Source organism: Hydra vulgaris, chromosome 05 (assembly GCF_038396675.1).
Source record: "Hydra vulgaris chromosome 05, alternate assembly HydraT2T_AEP".
NCBI classification, from domain to species: Eukaryota; Metazoa; Cnidaria; class Hydrozoa; order Anthoathecata; family Hydridae; genus Hydra; species Hydra vulgaris.
The window spans coordinates 20,224,261-20,248,232 of record NC_088924.1 but is presented as its reverse complement, the minus strand read 5'-3'; the positions used below and the strand labels follow the sequence as shown (position 1 = coordinate 20,248,232).

Genomic DNA, 23,972 nt, shown 5'->3' with positions numbered 1-23,972 from the left:
CTGGTCATGAAGTCTTCAACGATTTATTGAGAAGTCGTGAAGTAAATCACCAACTTAAAGTTCATTATTTCATAAACTCACAAATAGAATTTGCTGAAATTGCTCAACAGGATGAAAATGTACGAGATAAAGATGAAGATCGTTTGACTCAACATTCAGACATTTCAATATTATTTAATAATTGATACTTAATCAATATTTAATATACAATGATTTAAATAAAATTTTTATAAAAAAGTTTAAATAAAAGAAATTTATTTTATTTAGCATTCAAAAGTTTTCATTGTAAATCAATAAAAATTCAATACTACTTACTACTATAACATTAATAACTTTCATCATCAATAGAAAATTAATAATTTCAAGGGTTAGGGTCATAAATTCATCAAACTAAAAATAAGTAGAACATTTTATTGATTTACAAGTAAGTTTAGTTTTCAAAGCTTTTGTATATCTTATTAATTTTATTGGATTTAATCAGATAAATTAGATAAAATTTGTTGCTTGATAAATAACTAATAACTAACTAAAAAATATATATTTGTATCCGTTGTTTAAGGAACAGTCATTTGTAAAAATCTTTTAAGTATCAGTCGTTTGAAAAAGTAAAAATTTTTATTTAAAAAAATGTTTTATGTTTGACCCATTAACATTGCGTTCAATTTTTTGTTTCGAAATAATTCTAATATCTTAAGATTCTAAAGAGTTATACACTAATAACTTTTAACCAGACCAAATAAAAAATCAACTTGGTCCCAGGATACACCAAAAATATTTTTTGGTCTCCAAGTCAAGGGGTTCCAGTACAAGGGATTTTTATATGCGAGGTTCCATGGAATTATTTGCCCCCCCCCCATCCTCTCTTTCGATGCCCCTAATTTATAAATTGAATAGTAGAAAGTTGTCCATTTTACATTAATTTTTGTTCTAAAAAAATATTTTATTTAAGAATTAATACTTGTACAAACCTGTCATTTACAGCAATTAAAGACAAATAAAGTCAAAAATCACATTAAAATTACATAAAAAGGTTTTTTACACAAATTGCATGGTATCCTGTAGAAGACTTTCTTCATGACTTTCAGCCACTAATTAAGATGTTTTATTTTAGACATAAAATGAGATTTTTTATACAAAAATTGAAATATTATGTCTTTGACATTTCTTGTTTTTCTTTTTTAAGTTGTTCTTCTCTACGCATACTTTCTATCATATCTAACATTCGTTTTTCCCCGTCTATCATTTTGATAAAAATGATAGACGGATGAATAAAGTAAGATTCAAATATGTCGTTTTTGCAATATTTTGTCATTGTTTTAGCGGCATTAATGCTCTATTCAAATAATTGCTTTTATGTAAAATATTGCTTTTATGTAAAATATAAGACCCTTTCATTTTATACTTTTCAGATTATAACAAATTTCTTAAAATATATAATGACCGATGATGATGGATATCCTCGTAAATTTCTAAGGACTAGAAATCGTTAGAGTACTGTAAGAGAGAAAATTGAGGAGAGCTCTTTGGTAACTACACGTTGCAGAAGTCTCCCTCCAATGAGATATACCTCTCCTAGGACTAACAGAGATTGTCAAACAGGAACCTCAGGTACATCCTTCGACATAAGTTTAGCTCCACAGAGAACTAATAGGTGTAAAAGAACAAACTACATATTTCAGCATCCGTTACATACATATGTTTGCACCAAACAGGTAATATTTTAAGATTTAACTAAAATAATGAGTTGGAAAAGCTTTTTTTATGTGAAAAACTTTTGAAACAAATATGTAAAGACTTTAATATGTGTTTAGACTACCCACACTGGGAGAAGTTTGTCGTCGAATATATTGGCTCAGGTCAAGTAAGAATAATCAAAACGCAAAACTATCCTGTGCACAAAAGACAATGTCAAGATCTATGCTTTGCATTGAAGGGGAGTGTAGAAAATGTAACAGGAGAGAATTTACTGGAGTATGCATTCTGAGAAAACTGTTAAGTATTGGAGACAAGGGTGGGTTTGATTCAAGATTTCGGGTTACAGAACAAGTAGTGAAGAAAAAGTTTGAGAAGTCTTATGAACGCTACAAGAAACTGTGTAGTCTTAGAACCCTTATGGAAATAAACAAGATGAAACAAGAGCCATATTAAACAAAAACAGTGAGTTTTATAAAAGAAGCAAACTGTGTTTTTCCTGGTTATAAAACAGACATCTTAAAACTTATAAGAGATGACGAAAATAGAGGCAAGCAAGCAAAGACAGAAGAGATTGAGTTCCTGAAGAGAGCATTCAAAGGTGAAATGGTTAAGTTTGACATTGGGAAAGATAAATTTTATCAAAATGATAGACGGGGAAAAACGAATGTTAGATATGATAGAAAGTATGCGTAGAGAAGAACAACTTAAAAAAGAAAAACAAGAAATGTCAAAGAAAAAACCTATAGAGGGCAAAGAAAGAAGGAAAATTTTAAGATGGAATAATCTTCAAGTGGTACGAGTGCCACTGATACTGACAGTGAATTTGAGCATTGCCAAAGAGTAGTCTACATAGAAATAAAAAGATTGTGATTAAAAATGAAGATAGAATAGTGAGAGAAGAAAATCTGGAAAAAGTTCGGGGTTTAAAGGTCGTCATTCATTTTGATACAAAACTGGTCAAACAATATCGAACTGACCAAAAAATGTCTCAAATTGTAGAAAGGCTTTCTCTCGGTATATCATCCCCCCAGGTCAATGAACCCTTAGATTTTTTGCTAGGAGTTCTAGAAATTGAGTCATCTAAAGGGCAGGATCAAGCTATTGATATTCAGAACATATTAGAGTATTATGATCTCACTGACCAGATCATTGGTTGTAGTGCAGATTCAAGGGCCTCAAATACTGGAAAATACATGGGGACAATTAAGTTCTTGGTGAATCATGTGCTTAAAAGACGTGTGCTTTGGCTGCTCTGCAGGTAAATAAATATTTTGATAACATATTTTAAAAGTTTGTTGCACTAAACTGTCACATTTTGTATCTTTTTAAAATTGATCTTTAAAGGCATCATATATCTGAAAGGCATATTTCACATGCAATGGATTATATTCAAGGTTCAACAAAATCTCCATCACGTGGAATAAATAAAGATTTTCAAAACATCTGGCCAGAAATATAAGAAAGAGAAAATAATGTTGATCAGTTGCTGTTTTTGAATTATGGAAGAATGAAGTATAAGGTAGGTACTGATTTTCATAGAAGGGTATTAGATAGTAAGAACTTCTGCATAACAGCCCTAAAACAAGATTGATTTCAAAAAGGAGATTATAAAGTTCTTTGTGAGCTAACAGTCATTTACTTAGGTGGCCATGTACCTGGTTTTCAGCTCAAACAACCAGGTACCCACCATTAATCAAGGTTCATGGTTTATTGTCTATACTTGCTTACAAATGACTTCAAAGATTAATATAAAGTTGAATAATAGTGAGAAAGATATGCTCGAACTGTCAACAGACTTTATTGTCACATTTTATGCAGCATAATTTTTAAAGTCTACTCTGGCAGCCCAGGCTCAATCACATGATTTGGATTCTTTTAAGCTTGCTTATAAAATGATGAGCAATAAGCTATATATATATATATATATATATATATATATATATATATATATATATATATATATATATATATATGAGTATGGTCCCCTGGGAAAGCTGCTCCATGCAATGGTCCGTCATAGTTGGTACCTGACCCCACAGCTAGTTATTCTTTCAGTAGCAAATAGACATTTAGAACTGAAGGAAAGAGCTGGACTAGCTCAGAAGCTGCTAGGTTTCAATTTTCTACAACCTAATGATTTTAAACGGGAACAATCTCAACCTCCAACTCATGTGGTTCCTACGTCAGTTTTGTCCGACTTTATCACTAAGGACTCCTGGCTGCTCTTCACATACCTAGGTATAACTACGGGAGTAATCAACACATGGATAAAAGATAAATTTGAAAATGATTCCAACAGACATTTTCAACATCAGATGGAGAATCTAGTTGTAGTAAATGACATGGCTAAGCGCCATATAAAACTTGTGCAAGATTTTGGAAAATACACGAAAAAAAGTGATTTTAAGTAATTTTAATGTGATTTTTGAATTTATTTGTTTGTACAAGTATTAGCTTTTAAATGAAATTTTTTTTTTCAGAACAAAAATTAATGTAAAATGGACAATTTTCTACTATTCAATTCATAAATTAGGGGCACCGAAAGAGAGGGGGGAGGGCGAATAATTTCATGGAACCTCGCATATGAAAATACCTTGTACTGAAACCTCATGATATGGAGACCAAAAAACATTTTTGGTGTGTCCTGGGACCAAATAAGGATAATTGAGATAGGGTGCATTTGAATTTTTTTTGGTCGTTTTTGTAATTTGTAAAAAAATTTTGTAGATCGTTTTTAGAAAAAAAAATCGTTAAAAAGAAAGCATTAAAAAGAGCATATAAATATACGAAATTGGATTTTTAAAAACATCATTAAATAGTTTAATATATAATTAAATAAAAACTTCTATTATGGATGTAACTCTTTACTTTTTGAATTAATTTTTGTACAATATTTCAATAGAGTATAGATATCCTCGTAATCAAGTATATGATATATATGTAAAAAACCGTTAAAAACAAAAAGAAAGCAAAAATAAATCAATGCAATAGTTTTTTTTTATTCAAATATCGAAACATAGGTTTCCATAATAAAGTCGTGACGTAACCTCCGTCATCCTGATTCAGACCGCCGTCTGAAGGTGCATTTTCAAGGCATTGTATTTTGAGGGCTTCCCTCACTTTTCTGTTGACCTCAACTTTTAAAGTATAATAATTGTTCCAGATATGATAAACGGCAGAATTCTAGAGGTAGATATTTTTGGATGCCATCGCCAATTGGGAGGCAAAAGCCACTAGGGGCCGCCGTCAGAAGATACTTTGGAGGCAAGGTGATTTGGAAATTGCCTACATTGGCTTCCGCCTTTCGTTTGGCGGCCGCAACCAGAAACTTTATTTGGAGGCAGAATGTTTTGGAGGCTGCCGCCAATCGGGAGGCAAAATCGGTCATTGTCAAAAGATATTTTGGAGGCAAGTTGGTTTTAAGGCCGCCCCCAGTGGTTTCTGCCTTCCAGTTGGCTGCAGCCGTTAAACTGGAGGTGAAATTTTTTGCCTCCCGCAGCCTGAAGTTGAAGTCAAAGGGCAAAATTTTCATTAAAAAAAAATTCAATCTTTTAATTGCTTGTTAATTTAAAAATGTTTGTTTTTAAATTAACAAGGAATTTAAAGATTAATTGGATTTAAATATTGAAAAATTGACATCAAAATTGCGTTTTATGTGAAATTTATTGCCAAACTGACTATTTAAAAAAATGATGATTTTGTCAGAGTGGTTTTTTTTTTATACCTATCAACAAAATTTGAAGTTTTATATTCAAAACAAGAGTTAAAAGTTGGAGATTTTAAGTCTATGCCATTGGCTAAAAAATCTTTTCCACGAAAATTAATAGAAAATAAATTGTCAGTTTTTGATGGGATCAAAGTTTGATCTTTTGAACAAGTCGCTCATCAGTTGAATAAAAACTGTCACTTTTTAACCATAACATTAAATTCCTAATTTTACTCATTAGATATTGTTAAAAATTCTTTACAAACCCAATATTCTTAAATCCTCATTAAAAATTTTAGAAATTAATATCAGTTTGAATTGAATTTTTTCCAATAATCAAAATTTTTATGAAAACTAATTTTTTTTTTTTTTTTTTGAAAATAGAATATGCGCATTTGTCGTATCAAATAAACTAAGGAGATTTTTTTACTTGTTGAAATTTCCAGTTTGCTATAAAAATTTTTACTACTACGTTTTTTTTAATTCCCCAGAAAAAATCTCATAAAACATTTACGGTCATCATCAGGTATTTATCCCCTAGTTAAAATTTTTTGCGGCAAACATGTATTTTGCGGCTAACGTGCATTTAGCGGCAACATGTATTTTGCGACCGCGTTGTACTTTGTCATTACTTTTAACCGCTTTAAAGATTGTGGTTTTTTGTAAAGCAATAAAGAAGCGATTCCATTTCGTACGAATAACATTAAAATTTTCTCTTTTAGATTTTTAAATGCATTGTATTATTAAAAATTTAACGCTGCTTACTGAATTAGTTGACGTTTGTATTTTTTTAAATAAAAATTTAATCCAAAGACAGCTATTAGTAAATGGTGTAGATAAATCGAATTTTTGAAGAAAATCAAAGCTATTCATAATGAATAATAATGAGTTGTGTCATCTTGGTAAATCTAGCGATAAGGTAAACAGTTTATACATTTATAGTTGTTTATACTACTTATATTCATTTTATGTTCCCAATTGTGTGATACTAGCTTAATTTGGCCTGCACTTTTGTTGTGTGGTTCAGTTTTTAACTTAAAAAAATTCAAAATTTTTGAAAATAACATATTACTTAAGGCAATCGATTCAAATCAATCATAACTTGCTTTATGTTAACTTTTTGAACTGAAACGATTTGTAACATTGTTTTTACTAGAAGGTTCCTTTTTTTCAGCTTTTTGAAAGTTACTACATTCTGAAACAAAAGTGGCAATGTAATTTACCATTCTTTACCAAAAAAATTTTGAATATTTTTTGTGGTTGAATTGATGCCTATGCGGCCAGATAATGCGTTTGCTTCATTGGAAATATCATAAGCATCATTAGGGTGGAGTGATTTTCATACTTTTTTGGAAATTCAACTTTAGTAACCCGGGAGTAAGTTCAGCGGTGTAAAATATGAGCTCATGAAAAATTTCAGCTATCCAAAATAAAAAATGGCAAGCTTAATCGACTTTGAAAAAATGCGAAAAAATGCAATTTTTCTTAATTTTCACGTTTTTCTTCAATTTATGAAATCAGTTAATAAAAATAGCAAAACCATTCAAAAGTTTATTTTTTTAAATAAACTTATTCATAATGAAATGGTCAAATTAATAATAATAAATTAATAATAAATTATAAAAATTTTATTTAATATAATGGTATATAAGCAATATACTCATTCAAACATTTAATTTATTTTTAGCAAGTTTTTATACCTTATTTTAACGCATATCTATTAATATGAACAGCAAACTTAAAATTACTTAACTGTGTATACAAAGTTTACTTATGTAATACCCCGTTCACATTGGAGATAAAACACGTTTTATTTTAAATGTGTTTTGTGTTTTTAATGTTATAAACTCTGCAAAACAGTAATAAAACAACATGGCGAGGTTGTTTTATATTAACACATGCTTTTTATATTGACAAAGTAACCTTGCAGTATTGTTTTATTGTTGTTTTATACAGCTTTTTGCAATAACAATTTAATACGCTTTTAAGATAAAACGTGTTTTATCGTCAGTATGAACGGGGTATAAGTTATTTTTAGTTTTTTAAAGTACAATTAGTGGTAATAAAAATAGTCATGGATACCATCACCAAAATCCAAACATGTTTTTAAGTTGTTTTTTTAATTGTTCTTTACATTATAAACACTTTATATACATTATAAACACTTAAATTCATGAATATAAGATTTCAATTGCCAAAGGGACGAGCATATGCGAAATATTTCTAAAATAAATATCTTGCAAATGAGTCGAACACTTTACCACTACCCTACTACTGCATTGGTCCTAAATCCTAAACACACTTTTATATTCCTCGCAATCAAAAAATTAAAAGCAAGTACATTCATATAAAGATGTTTTATTAACATCACATGCATAACAAAATTATTTATTAAAAAACCACAAAGTCGTTTTTAGTTTCAAAATGTGGTCGAATTTCCCTTGATTTTAGTTTGGTCAAAATATATTTATGACGAGCTTCCCTGCCATATACTTGGTGACTAGCCTCTGTAACTAATTTGACAGCGCGTTCTATGCTTTGCGCACGAGAAGGAAATTCAGGTAAGTTCGGAACTTCTTTAGTTGCAATTAGTGCATCGATTTGGTCATCCTTCAACCATATTGTTGATGCCGGTTCACTGCTTTTCTTAAAGTCAATTAATTCTGTCCAAGAAGTTGCTTGAAAGTTTATGTCAACATTAGCAATATTTGTAACACGGCATTCTTTATCTTTACTTGTCCTGAGTTTTTTAATGACTAGTAACGCCTGTTCCCTTATGTTAGAATCTTCATCTCTTAGCATACAATATAAAAAGTTCTCAGGCAATAGACAATATGAATTTTTTTTTAGATTTTTAAAACAAATATTCTGTATTTCCTCATCTTGCTTTCTTATCTGTTCTGTCATTTTAAAGAATATACTCGGAGAATCCATAAATTTAGAAGACCTTTTGATAAGAAACCAAATGTATGCATACACTTGGACAATAAAATTCACAAGCCTTACATGCTCTAGACTTGGTGCTTCAGTACGAGTATACAAAGCCATGATTCGAATTGCTAAAGTCAACCATCTAGCGTTGTTTAGTGGACCAATTTTTCTTCTACAAAATATGGGATTAACAAATCCTTTAGAAATTCCAAGACAATATTCAAATAATAGTCTTTGATAGTGACTTAAATCATTAACTACTTCAATGGGAATATTTAGTATCTCCACTGGAGTATAAATTTTGGTAAACTTCACTTGTGGGTTAAGATGGAAATCTATAGAAACTTGCTTTCCAATAGGTCCTGAAAATTTATTTGGACACTTCGAACTGCCATCAACTATTTTGAATACTTTTCGAAATGGAAGTTCATTGTGATGCAAAGTACATCCGATAAGGTGTATTTTTCTTTCTAATTTCTTTTCTAAACATGCAACAACTCCAGTTTTGAAACCTGTATTGACATTTGTATTATCATACTCTTTCAGAACATTATATACAACTTCACTTTGAAGTAAACCAGTTGCACCCTTTGATGGAAGATTTTTATGAGAGAGATATGAACCATTTTTAAAACTATTTTCATTAGTAAAAGTTAAATGATGTTCTTTTTCAGTAACTCTCGACAAGCGAGTTTCTCCATTTTCAATGACATCCTTAAACTGAAGAACATTCTTATCATCTTTACCATCATCACCCAAACACACCAAGTTACTTAAATTATTATCATGTTGATCACCATATCTTGACATTACTTTCTTCTTCTCTCTATAAAACAACTCAAAGTATTATATTTAGCAAAATATCATATTAAATGGTTTGTAAATAAGCATTTATATAAACTAATAAATAAAGAGATATATTTATATTTGTCTAACATATATAATGAAATAGTTTTTACCTCTCAATTTTGCTTCAATCTACAACTTGATGCAAATCTCCATGTTTAATGATTCCATAATCTAGTAGTAGAGCATTCGCTAGTGCAGCTGCAGCACGAGATGAGACATGATACCTACAAATAAGAAACTATGAAATAAATAAACAAAACCGAAAAAGCAAAGTATATTATCTATATGTGATCACTTAACATTCTATATTCACCTTCTCCTCTCCTACTGGGGATGAACAATGAACTTATGATTTTTTTTTCATACTTTTAATATAGTATATATAAGAAATTCTTATCTAAACTCAATATGTATGAAAATTATATATACCTGACAGCCTCCATTGCAAATCTATCAAGTTTAATTAAATTATGTTGAGAACTTTTTAATGGATTATATTCTTCCTCAGAATCATTTACCTGTAAAAATACTTAGTATTTAAAATATAAAAAAAACAACCATATATCTCAAGCAGCACACTTTGTAGGGCCAACATTTATAAAACGTTGAAATCGTTGAAACAAAGCTGTTTTAGCGTTGCCCCAGTGTGCTGTTTGCAATATATATATATATATATATATATATATATATATATATATATATATATATATATATATATATATATATATATATATATATATATATATATATATATATATAAATTAGATAAAACACATTTAATTTTTTTCTTATATTCTATTATTACAGTCAGGAACCTTCCTAATAAACTTACAGATGGTGACACAAGTTATTTAAGAAAAAAATTAGATAAGTGTTTTTACTAATTTACTATTGCTCTGTTCTTTAAGAACATTGAGTACTCATTTGTAGGTTATTATACCATAGTTTATATATATATATATATATATATATATATATATATATATATATATATATATATATATATATATATTATATATATATATATATACAAATATACATGTATATGTTACCAAAACATCTGGATCGGATGCTGAAACTTCAGATATGTGACCAGAATCAATTAATGAGTTATGAGCATAAGGCATTTTAAAATGATCTATAAGCTCTACTTGACTTAACCTTTCCGGAGTAAATGTACCAGATTTTAAATTAGCCTTTCCTAGCTGATAAATACCTTTTGGACCAATCTTGTTTCTCTGGTCGCGAATATATGCCCTGTCTTCAGAAGGGACCTTAAATATAATTTTTTTAAATAATCAACTACTTCAGTTTAATTGAAGTGAAATCAAAGTATGATAAAAAATTCTTAGTACAATAATTGCAGATTAAAACAACAAATATTTTAATATATACAATAATATATAAAAAAATTTATTCAAATACCTTTACAAGATGTGCTCTACTTGGCAATTGATGATGCTACACTTAACATCCCTGTCATTACATAAAACAGTCGCTAATTCACAAGTACATGATGATATATCAAAGAGTTTATCTAAAATCATATCTTGATAATCCTTACTTTTAGATTAACAACGTCCTCAGTTTATAAATTTTACTCTTTCAAAAAGATTTCCTAATTTTCATAAGATTGAATTTCTCTGAAGAAGAGGTAGACGTGGGTTTACTTTATTCTACAAAGTACTAAGAGAATTCTTAACCTCTTCTAGTAGATCCTGTTTGGAAATATTTTGGTTATTGCTTTCAGTAAAATAAAAAAACTGAATTACTTGACGAAATGTTGGAAGATCAGCTGAAGGCATTTCTGATGGGAGGCCTCCGTATTTTAAACTATTTTCCAAACGAGTTTTCCTTGATTTGCTCTTAGGCATTTTTTCTATAAATTGTTTTGCTATTAATAAATTATAATTTAAAAATCTAAAAACAACAAAACAATGCGCAATGCGCATGCCCACTTTGAAAAAAAATCAAAAAATGGCGTGTTGCTCTTCTTTACACCAAATAACTTTTCTCTAAACAAAAATTTAAAAAAAGATTCTTTAAAAATTTTGAATTTTTTTAAAACTGCACCATAAAAAAGTACATCCAATCTAAGTCAGTATCGCACCACTATCACAGTATCACACAATTGAAAACTCAATGCAATTATTTTAAACAACTATAAATATATAAACTGTTTACCTTGTCGCTTTCTTACTAATTATTTACGCTATAGATTTCCCCACACGATGCAACGTTTAAAAGTATTGACAAAATACGTGGTTGCAAAATAAATTTGTACATGAAAATACAGTAAATATTTTGTATGAGATTTTTACTAAGTAAAAAAAAGGGTGGGAGTAAAAATCTCGTGCTTTACCGGTATAATAAAGTTTTTTTTGAAAAGCGTCTTTAGACGATGAAATTTTCATTGTTCGAATTTCTTATTCATTAAGATTCGAGTAATAAGCAATAGTATTTTTTATTATTTTTTTTTAGTTAACCTTTTTTTCTGAGAGATTGATTAAGATGATTTAAGCTTTATGTAGAGAAAAATGCAAAACATACGAGTAAAAGAATATTTTTTGACTGAAAATAACAGATGGAAATGCAAAGTGTGCGCAGAACCAAATCCAGCAATTCTTGTCGGAAAAGTTTCTCATCTCAAAAACCATTTGCATTCAAAACACAAGGATATTGCTATAGAACTAGGAATTTCGGAAAGGAGGAGAGTTCGAAATAACAATCATAATGAGGGTAACGGTGAAGAAAATGCTATTTTCGTTTCACGTAAAAAAGTTAAATTTGACTTCTATATAAACGATACAGTAAGAGACTTCATAAAATCGATTCTGATAAGAAATTTGCCTATGACAGTCGCTGATGACATGGGGAAGAATGAGATGATTAAAAAGGCTCTTCAAGCTTTTGGTGTGAGATGGAATCGTCAAAAAGCAAAAGAATATATTCTTAAAGCTGCTGACCAAATTTATGAAATTATTGCAAAGGATATAGAAAATGTACATCCATCATTAATGTTTGACTCAGCGTCTCGTTTCAATACAAATGTTATTTTCTGCAAGTATTCGGTATACAAAAGATGGAAAATTGCACGTTCGAACTTTGGGAATGCTCACTCAGCACGGACGGCAACTTTGAGCGGTTTTAGCTGATCAGCTAACTACTCTGATTGCGAAAGTAGGGAAAGGGGCAGATGATATTTACTCAACTTTTTCAGATCAAGGTAAAAACATAATCAAAGCTTCTGATGCTATCAGAGAAATGCAAAATTAAATGATCATTTGTAATGAATTTGTTGAGGAAACACAACAGTTTGATTTTGAAGATTTCAATCTGCTTGACCAAGTCAATTTTGAAGAAGAACTTGTAGAAAATTCTGAAGATACAGACGATGGGATTGAAAGGCTATCACATACTTAAGAACAAGAGAGAAAAGTAAATGTGTTCGAATACAATATTGGTGCAATCTGTACCAAAATGTTTTGTGGAGCGCATGCTTGCAAATTAGCTGCAAAAGATGTAATAGAGCCGTTTGATCCACTCTTGCTGAAATAAAAAAATTTATAAGAAATACAGAAGCGCCTAAATATGATGCAATTTTGCTGATCTCAAGAGACCACGCAAAGATATTGCTCCAAGATGGAGTAGTACTTACATCATGGTATCAGACATGTTTGGAAAACTCGCGATATATGAACAAATCGGAACTAATCGAAATAACCGCGAACTAAGATTAAATGATGAAACCTGGAAACTTATTGAGGAATATGCAAGAACATTTGAGCCGATATTTGTTGCAATGAAGGATTTTCAAAGATCAGACTATACCATGTCGGACTTCTTTTTATGATGGATGAGAATGGTGATGAATTTAGAAAAGATTGCCTATGGACAAAATAACTTAACATCTAAACTTCGAGAAGCTTTAAATTTACGTTCACAAAGGTTTTTTGAATGTGATGCTTTCATCGCTGCTCTCTTACTGGATCCTCGTTTTGCATGGATTAGTGCTAGTCATGAAGTTTTCAACGATTTATTAAGAAGCCGCGGAGTAAATCATCTACTGAAGATTCATCACTTTGTAAACTCACAAAGACAACTTGCTGAAATTGCTCGACAGCCTGAAAATTTACGAGATGAGGATGAAGAACGTTTGACTCAACTTTCAGGTAGAGATTTTACTATCATTCAGTAATTGATATTTAACCAGTATTTGATATCAAGCGGTTTATTAAATAAATATTATTTAATTACATTAAAAAAATCAAGAATTTCCACACTGTTTATCAATAAAAGTTTAATACTATTCAATAACGTGATATTAATGATTTTCGTCATGATAGAGTATTATTCGTTTCTTCCTTTTTTTTTTCTTCACAAATCAAACGAAAATAGTTTAAGCTTTTATTGATTTAAGGTCAAAGAGTCAAATTTTAAAGAAAAGTTTTTAATCTTTTAAGTGTTTGAAAAACTTTGCAACTTTTAATGATTCGAAAATCAGTTCGATTAGACAATACTTATTGTTTGATAAACAAATAATTGATATCTTTTCTTTCAGGAGAAGGTCAACGTCAAAGCGTCGATATTATACAAAACACAAGAATTCATCAGCAAATAACAAATATTGTATAATGTGAGCCACGTATTGGTGTAAATGAAAGTTTTATTATTCTTAAATATTGGCATTTAAAACGTGATGATGCTAACTGGAAGGAACTTTACAATATTTCTCAAGTTGCTTTTGGTGCTGCATTTTCTCAGGTCCAAGTTGAACGAGATTTTAGTAGCTTTGCAATGGTCTACAACGATTTGAGAACTCGGCTTTCGAATGAAACATTAAACGCGATTTTAGTAGTTAGAAAAAATTTGGATTTGCATGACTAAGTCAAATTCTCTTTATTACGTTAATCATATATAAAAAAAGATTCTATTTAATGTTACTTGTTTTAAAATGGAATATAAAACACAACCCAAACTTTAATTCTTATCTTTGAAGACTCAGTAAAGTTAAGTTGTTTCGATGATTAAATTGATTTTTATTTAAGTTTATGTAATAAAAAAAAAAAAAAATTACGAATGAAAAATGGTTGTAAAATAATTTAAAATTTAAAAAATTCATCGTACCAAAATATTTTATTCCATAGCTTTTGAAAAAAACCAGTCTCTGACAAAGTCATAATTTTGTTAAAATACTCAAAATTTGGCAATTAATATTATAAAACAATTTTCAAGCTTTTCGTATTTAGTGTAGTCGAGAATTTTTCCGTCTTTTACAAACTCTGCTGATAGCTAAATAACTATATTCAACTTGCATTAACATTGCTAACTGAAACATTCGAAAATACTGACAAGGCAAGTCCTTGATTAATAAAAAAACATTTAGTCCTTAACAAGTTATAATTAAAAAAAACCCGCAATGAAAACAATCACAGTGTTGTCGTGTCTGAGGTCATTAACTACCTTTATACTTTTTTCTTCTTGAAGAACGTCATTTTTATCGTTTTCTAAATTTTATAGCATCGTCAGGATGGTGAAAAAACTTATCAAGTCTAAAGTATCTAATTGGAGAGTATCGGAAAAAAGTTTTCATTTACTATCTTAAGTTTTAAATTGACAAAATAATATTATTCTTCCAACAAGCTTGAATTATATTATAATTCAAGCAATAAAAAAAAAGATTCCATTTAATATCACTTGTTTTGAAATAGAATATAAGAGAAAACCCAAATTCTAAATCTTGTCTTTAAACTTTTTTTATGAAATAACACAGGCAAACAAAAAATCTATTGCATTAATTTTGACACTTGTTCTTACCTAATTTTGATACGCTGAATTCAAATCTGACATCAGACTTTTTGAATAAAATTTTTTAATTTTTGCAAATTTTAGGTAGTTAGTACATTTTTTCCGAAGTATTTCTGAATTAAAACTCATTTGGAAATTCTAGGGTATTGTTTTTCCAAACGTCCTTGATAACGATCATCCATTTTCTTAAGATCTTGATGGAACCGCTCTCCTTTAAAAAATCATCTTGACCAAGAAACTGCTTAAGTTGCCTATTTATAAAACGAAGTTTTATACTTATTTCGCATCGAAGAGCACAAAAGGCTTTCAACTTTCTAACAATTAAACAGCAGAGTCTTCTTCTTTTTTATTTCCAAGAGAGTTTTTTACAACAGCCTCAAACGTCAACCAAGCTGTTTTGTCACTTGCGATGGATTGTTTTAACAAATTCTTTATCACTTTTAAAAATCGAGAGTTTGTGAGCAATCAAAAACTCCTACTCCTTTTCCTTTATTGACAAACATGGTAACACCCTTTGTTTTGCCAATCGGGAGGCGGAAGCCACTGAATGCGGTCTCCAAATCAACTTGCCTCTAAAAATTTTTCTGACGACGGCCCCCAGTGGCATTCGCCTTCCGATTGGCGGCGGCCTTCAAAAAATTCTAAGGTGTCTACTAACTTGAATGCTCCTGCATTCAAGTTAGTACACACCTTTTCCAATAAATTCTAACTTGAATGCATGAGCATTCAAGTTAGAATTTATAAAAAAAAAAGAAGGTTTATCTTTTTAAAAATAAACTTCCTATTCTTATAAATTCTTATCCAGGTGTGTACAAACTTAAATGCTTCTGCAACAAATGTTACACCGGCGAAACAAAGTTAAAAATCTTATCTCGCATTTACCAACATCAGAAAAATACATACGAAGAAAAATGGGAATATTCATCAATAGCGGAGCATTCAAAAATTGTCGTGATAATTTTACATAGAACAATAAAAATACTTTAAAAGATGAGGTTAACAATTTTAACAGAAAACTGAGGGAAGCCCTTGAAATTCAACGCCATGAATGTGCACCTTCATGGTGCACATTCAAAAATAAAAACAGAACTTTTTAATAAACATATAAATATATATATATATATATATATATATATATATATATATATATATATATATATATATATATATATATATATATGTATATATATATATATATATATATATATATATATATATATATATATATATATATATATATATATATATATATATATATATATATATATATATATATATATATATATATGCAATACTTGCCTAATATTTTGTTGTTGTGGATATCCAAAACAATTTTAAAAAATCTAGGATTGTTGCTTACTTTTTAACATTTTGCCTAAATATAGGAAATAAAATTTTGCCTAAAATTAGAAATATTGGTGGTATACTTTAAAATAAGAAATATTAATAGTATTTTTGGTAACTGTATTTCTTATTTATAGGTAAAATATTACTTTAAAAGTTTCGAAATTTTTTACAATTTAAACTCAATGACTTTGTGCATTGGCTGCACCAATTAACTTAAGTTCTGCCATTTTGTCCTATAATTATTTTTAATAGAGACTATTTTTTCGTTCCTTTAAACCATATACTCATTTTTCATGTTGAAAGTTTTTAAAAAGTTTCAGTTTTAAATGTTTGTTCAACGGTTTATACGCTATAATATGGTATCATTAAAACTGTTCTCATTTAGAGAAGTTAAAAACGGATAAAAGTTTCGCGAAGTATATATTTTAACAGCCATAGTACATATGATAAAACAAAGCTTTTAATACATTTTGAATATTTTATATTTTATCGAACAATTAGATTCCTCTTTGTTTTTAGCAAACTTTGGTAAACTTTCTGGTAAATTTTATCTTTGCAACACTAATGAAAACATTAATGAAAACTTAAGTAATCAAAGTTATAAAACAGGTGTTTTTTCATCAAATAAAAATATTAAATCATACTGAAATTAAAAAATACTGATACGTAAATTATACTTTTACCCAATAACGTATATAATTGAAAATGTAGCAAAGTACAATAATTAAAAAAAAAACTTAAGTAAAAGTAAAGGAACGCATTCAGAAAAATTACTAAAAAATTTTATTATTTTTATTACATAGCTAAAGTGTTTCTTTATAACAAATGAATGAAAAAAATTAGATGTGTTTTCCTAGTGGAAATGTTCCCATGTGTAAAATTATTGGTATAACTTTTATTATATCAATAAGTTTACTAAAAAGCAACAACAAATTGTTAATTTTTACTGTAGATATGTAAATGTTGTTTCCATTTTATTATAAACTTTATTAATTTTATTACGAATTATTGAACGGCGATTTCTCATATGCCTAGGCGCGCCAAAACTACAAATACGGTACTATTTATAAAGTTTAAACTAAACAGTTATTTTTTTAAACTTATGAAGTTTTATAATCAACAGACTAAGACCATAAAAACGAATTTTGATTATAAGGTTCAGAGCTTAATAAAATCTAATAGTTAATTAACCGAATGTTACCCTTTCACATCAAGCAAACTCTCACTGGAAAATATATTTATGTATTAAACTTTATTTCAGACTCTGAAAATCTTAACGCTAAATTAAACTCTTATTCCATTAAAAGGAATTAGAGAGTCGCTCTCGATGTTGAGTATACACTTATACATGTTTAAATTTATTCCATGTAGGATTAAATTTCGAATGAAACCTTTACACTGTTCAGTAAACCGTCTTGGTAATATAGAAAAGAGTCTTTTAATAGACCTTTACATGTCAGTTTTCTCAACATAAACCTGTAGTTCAGTGTATGAAAGACTTTAAAATAGAAAAAGATTCTTGTTTTTCTTCAACTGTTGCGACTGATTATAATTTAACATTTTCTAAACTTAAAAACATCTATTAATCTTTAATTTTTGTTGAATTATGTACCATAACATATATATATTAATATTGTAATGTTGTTTTAATTTTTGTTTAAACCATTTGAATTTAATTTTTTTTTTTTTGTATTGAGCATCTAAAATGCTTAAATAGGCACAGACCTTCTCAATTTTACCCTTTGTCCCCATTTGTGACCTTTATGATTTTTTTCCGATTTTATAACGCTCTTTTCTATTTTTTAAAAACAAATACTCTTAAACAAAAAAAAATTCTAACGTACATCTAAAATGTTTAAATGGGCTAAGACCCCTCAATTTTACTTTTTTGCCCCATTAATAACTCTTAGCGCTATAATTAGGTTTTAAAAAAACTCTTTTTTTTTTTTTTTTTATATAACAGTGTTTTCATAGACGAATACAAAAAAGATTTTGTTTGAGTGACATGACATAAAACCTGTCTTTGGGCACCAGTAAACAATCTGCTATCTATCAGAATAATTTTAATCTAACAATTGTGGAGAAGTTTGACAATTATTCAATAATATATAGTCGGCTCAATATTATTGCGCAGTCTGTATAATGTGCACATTATTGCGCAGTCTATATGTTTAGATTATTGCGCCCCAATAACGTAAAGATCGTTAACAATTAATAATTTACTAACTAAAATTTAGAAGCCTTGTCCTGTTAAAAGTATTAAACAAGAACTCTAGACTTTAAACCCATAGTCAAAAATACAATTTGCTTCAGGTCTGATTTGAGATTAACTTTGTATTTTCAGTACTGAAAACACAACATAAACACTGCATAAAACATTTACCTTTACATATTTTGTCACCATTGCAATCTTTTACTTCTACACTGTTGCTAGGATACAACTTTGATATACTTAATCGTTTTCTACTCATCACATTATAACTGTTAGAGTTATTACAAGCCGACCATTCCTGCCATTCTGACCATAAATCTATATTTAATATACTAATTTATTTATGCGCATTAAGCTATGTTTAAATATAATAAAATACAATTGCATAAAAATAAAATAATCCACAGTATTAGGATGATATTGTACTTCCATTTAATCAAAAGAAGTAGGCAGTTTATCACCCATTTAATCAGAAGTGGTTGGCTAGTTAGGTTTAAAAAAACGTTATTTATAAAATAACATTTAAAAGTACTAGTAAAATGATAACGTAATGACGTTATTGTTTTACTTTTCTATATAAAAATAACTTTAGATTAAAAAAAAAAAGTTGGATTGATTTTGTACTGCTTTCTCGCTATATCCAGTCCTAGATATACCTTTTAAATAATAGATAGTTAATAAGTTTTTATATAACACTTTTTTTTCGTTTGGAAGGCGCATTCTTAAGTTTATACTTTTAGTAAAATAATTTGACTTACCTTGACAATTACAGCCGTAAATTGCAAACGCTGCAGTAAATAATATCTGAAATTAAAATTTAAGAGATTTAAGTTAAAACAAATATTAAACAAAAAAAAGTGTTTGTAAAAGTCCATAATCGATAAACCCTAGGCGATTGATGAATCCCACCTTCTTAATTGATATTATTAACTTAGAATAAAACTATCCGCTTAAGTCTTAAACCGTTTAACTCTATTTAAGTCAGACCATTTACTAGTTTGTATTGTTTCGTTTTGGTTTTATCGGCCAAAAAAATAGCTCAATTGAAAATTGAATTTTAAATTATGTTGTAAGTGCATATATAACTTTAAATAATTCAAAAACTTTAATAAATGTTCAAAACTTTGAAAATACGCTTGTATTAGAGATGTAACGGAGGTGTATCGGATGTGTAACGGGGTTTATTGGAGCCGTAGCACAGTGGGTCAGAATGCCCATTTTTGTGCCAAAATTATTTTTTTATTAGATATTATCAAATTTGATATAAATAACATACTTAGAGCTTCTAAACATATTTGTGACTAAAAAAATGATTTTATTAATTTATTTTTTTTAATATTTATTAATACAGGAAAAAAAATAAAAAAATGCATTTTTTCACATCTTATAAACTCAATTCAAACACAATCCACAGAATAAACATTAAAAAATTACATTTTACTGTTTTTAATAGATACACAATCTTATGAAAAAAATACTTTCATGTCTTATCAACTCATTCAAACACAATTTACAACTTTAAGGCAGCCATCTATGTCTGCATATATTTAAATGAAGTATTTACAAATTTACAATGTTATCTCCTGATAATAATAACTCCAAAACCTCAACAGGAAAGTCTTTCTTTTTTGAAGTGCAGGTTTGCCTCAAAGATGCTTTGACAGGATCAGATGAGCATAGAAATCTTTTCAAAATGTCCTCATTTGCCACACATCTTGAAGCTTTTCGAGCATGACGTTCACGAAACCGTTTGAAAAATTTGTTTGTTGCCTCCAGTGCTTCTTCAGTCATCATTCCAATTGGCAGTGAGATTCTATTAATGATGGCTGGGCCGTGGATCAGCAGTTTGTGGAGGCTTTGTGGCATGTAGTACCATGGGTACAGTTTCACAAACAACTTTGCAGTTTCTGTACACATCATGGTAAACTTTTCAGTATTTATTTCATAGCCACTTGATATGCTTGACAAAATTATGTGCAATTTTAAAATTAGTTCCTTATTGACACTTGTTATATTTGCAAAAGAAATGCCATCAGTAAATGCTCGTTGAGAAGTGTTGCCATCCTTAGATGTACAAGATCCTCCAGACTTTGGTTGATCAACAACACGGCCCATCTGTTGAAGAAAAGCTTGTTGGATGTGAGACTTTGTTTCAGCAACTTATGCTTTGTTTTCTGCTGTTCTTGCTTGCCACTTTTTAACAGGCAACATGTAACCAATATGCAGAAAACATTCAAAACATCGAATCCAGCAATGTAGTGTAGATAAACCATACTGAAAGCCTTTTGCCTAAGTAATTTCTTACTATGCTGGCATCAATGTTGTTCATCTCTTTTGGTGAGCATCCACAGATAGAGCAACACTGACTTGAGTTAGTGGCCTCAGATAAAGCTGTGTCTACTTTTCCATCAATCATCGTTATTTCAATCACATGCTTTACTTGAAGTACTTTTCCATTGTTTAATATAATTTTTGTACAATTTAAATTCATTATTTCTTCTTTTAGTTGAGCTTCTTCAGAGATAACAATATCTTTAGACTCTTTTTCAAACTGAAAACGCAAAGAACGATAATACAGAGTTGATGATGGTTTTAGGTTTCGCCACAAAGTTGTCTTTTTCCCACCAGCAAATGAGCTCAAGTCAAGTGGTACTATGCAAGTTAAAAACAACGACTCTTCTATTTGTATATTACGGATATCATCTTTAGACACTGTTTGCTTATAGACACTTTGCCCTGTTGAGCCACCAAATCCTGCCTTGTGTCTTAAAGTAGCAAATATGGTTGTATCACCAGCAACTGTTTCAATAACTTCATTCTGTACTTGACAAGGCCTTTGTGCAGTATGGTCGACCAAGCTCTGCATTGAGATTTTAGCAAAAAAATCATCTATCTATATTTCATTTGGATAGCAAGATAATTTTGCTGCCTTTATTATGTGATTTGAAGGATAAAGTTCACAGTTTTTTTTCAAAGCAGCATTTCAATGTAGTTGATATCCATCTTTGGTCATATTTGTATCTAAAAGTAAAGCGAGAGCCTCATTGCCAGAGAGTTGTTGAGATGTTTTGTTACTATTGTCAAAAATTTTCTTTACTGCATGTATCTCATCAAGTTTATTTTCTTTTTTAAGAGAAACTTTTGCTGCAAAAAGTAGTTCATTTGATGAATGCCCATGTTGTAGAGAGCTGGTACGCCTGTACTTTGTTCGAAGTGAACAGTCATCAAAATACTCAATTGAAGGCCTGCCACGTGTATCTTGTTTCACAGGAATATCAGTAAAAACATCAATATCTCTCTGTAGCCACTCTTTATGCTTTTTTTCGAAACAAATACGGTTACCTTTTAAGTCCTGCCATCTCTTTCTTATATGAATCAGCAATGTTTCCACCTTAGGGTTAGGGTTTACCAGATTCATACCATTGATAACATCCTTTAAAACACCATGGTCAGAAATTTTTAATTTATTTTCTAGCATGTAGGTATATATATCAATGTATTTCATTTTAACCTATTCTAAAATACATTCATTAGAAATCATTTAAATGACAGTATATTTATGCCTAAAAGTTTAAAGATGATGTGTTTTATTTTTAATTAAAAAGCCAAGTGATTTATTAAATATTAACTAATTAAAAAAACTCGTGATTTGTTTGTCGCGGGCAAAATTTTAGTTATAACCTGCTATCTAAAAGTTAATTTTTGGGCAAGGTGGTACTTTGTTGAAGCTAAAACTAACTTTAAGTTATAATTTATATACTTAGTAAAGATTTTAATGCATTTTCAGACTGGAGGATATTGGAGGTTTTTTTAATTAAATAAAGTAAGCAAAAATTTACACTAAAAAAACCTGTAAAAACACATCATCTTAAAAATTAAATAAAATTTCTTAGTTTCAAGCAAAAAATTTGCAGGGAAGTTATTTTGTTTCAAAGAGTATCAATCTATCAATATATAAAAAAATTATAGCGCAAATAATTTTAATTAAAAAATAGTTGACAGTTTCTGTGTAGCAACACATATATTTTATTAATTTTTAATTTAAAACTTACAAATCTGGCAAAAAAAATAAACTTCAACAGGCCATATAAAAATTAATATAAAAGCTAGTGACTAAAAAATATCTTTTTTTAAAGCTTGATAAGTATGGAAAACAACTATTACCATTAAACCTACGTTGAACAAAAAAAAAAATTTAATTTTGGCCACCTTGACCCACTGTGCGGAGGTTTAAACTAAGACTTTCAATTCACAGTTTATAAAAAAAACTTTTAGTTAATGTTTTAGTTTAATTTTTAATATCAAAAGAAAGTAAATCGAAACTCTTAAGTTTAATAGCAGAGTTTTTACATTTGATCTTGAATTAAGAGAACTTGAGCAAATCAATCGAAACCAATCCAAACTATATAAAAGCAGGAGTCGAAACTCCGTAGTTCTTTTTATATACGCATTTTGCTACATAATAATCACAAAGTAATTATTATGTAGCAAAATACATCGATACATCTATGTAACACCTCTAGTATGTACTAAACTTTGAATAATACTACATACTCTGGTCATACTGTGTTTTCGCATATTTACTTTATTCTGCATTGCTAAATATTTACGTTATACTGAGTTGTACTTAGCAAACAAAGCAACAAACTTTTTCCGAACGACTTTATCTACAGAGACAAGGTAAAGACAGATAAAGCTATTGTTCAAACTATTATTAAGGTAGTTAAGCTAATTTCTTCGCAATAAGGTTTCTAAGTGCATTTTTTTTTCATTTTTTACGATGTTGGAAATAAAATCACAATTCTAAAGAAGTTGAAATTTCTGCAAACGCGGTAAAAATTACCTTAAAAATATTGTAAATAAAGCGAGCGGTTAAAAATAAAGATAGCTGAAGTTAAAACTAGCTATAAACGGCTCCAAAAACTCAATAAACTACTAAAAAACTTAATGGAGATTCAAAAAGTGATTTTCCCGCTTGTTATTTACCAACATATGGAAACGTGAGATAGTTGATAAAAACAAATCAGACATATTTGATAAAACTTAAAATAAACTTTTAAAAAATTAGTTAAATGTAAACCCAAATGTAAAGCCCTCGATAAAAAATAGGTTAATTTATTTAAAAGTGGTCAAAACATATAAAGCATAAAACACAATGAAACTAATTAATGGAAAAAAGTGAAAAAATGAACCTCTAATTTGAGCAAATTGTGTATTGGAAAACCTTTATGATATATCTGCCTGCTGATGTAATTTAAATGATTTTCCCTGTTATGATTATAAAGTGAAATAGAAAAATCTAATCTGCAGTAAAAAACATTTTGTATGTGTTTATCCGCCAGAAGGCAAAGATATTTAAGAATTTAATATTTTCTTAAGTTTCTCCACATACTATTTAGTACACATTTCTTTGAACTTTCTTTT

At 29.0% G+C, this 23,972-nt stretch overlaps 2 protein-coding genes across 3 annotated transcripts in view; both read right to left on the bottom strand.

Annotated features, from left to right (window-relative positions):
- LOC136080672 (uncharacterized) overlaps nt 1-23,972 on the bottom strand; it is a 51,895-nt gene that overhangs the window by 12,724 nt on the left and 15,199 nt on the right. For both annotated transcript variants that reach the window (XM_065797615.1, XM_065797614.1), the window contains exons 2-3: nt 19,307-19,352; nt 18,720-18,866 (exon numbers count right to left, since the gene is read on the bottom strand). In XM_065797615.1, the coding sequence (XP_065653687.1) occupies nt 18,720-18,866; nt 19,307-19,352 (193 nt within the window). The remainder of the gene's footprint in view (nt 1-18,719; nt 18,867-19,306; nt 19,353-23,972) is intronic.
- Nucleotides 7,667-11,103, bottom strand: LOC136080671 (uncharacterized). Its single transcript, XM_065797613.1, has 5 exons — nt 10,607-11,103; nt 10,234-10,455; nt 9,611-9,699; nt 9,292-9,405; nt 7,667-9,158 (listed from the first exon to the last, which is right to left on the bottom strand). The coding sequence occupies exon 5, from the start codon at nt 9,140-9,142 to the stop codon at nt 7,793-7,795; it is 1,350 nt and encodes a 449-aa protein (XP_065653685.1). The 5' UTR covers nt 9,143-9,158; nt 9,292-9,405; nt 9,611-9,699; nt 10,234-10,455; nt 10,607-11,103; the 3' UTR covers nt 7,667-7,792.

Coding starts and splice junctions, on each gene's coding strand:
- LOC136080671 (XM_065797613.1), bottom strand. CDS start 9,142: ATGTCAAGATATGGTGATCAACATGATAATAATTTAAGTAACTTGGTG.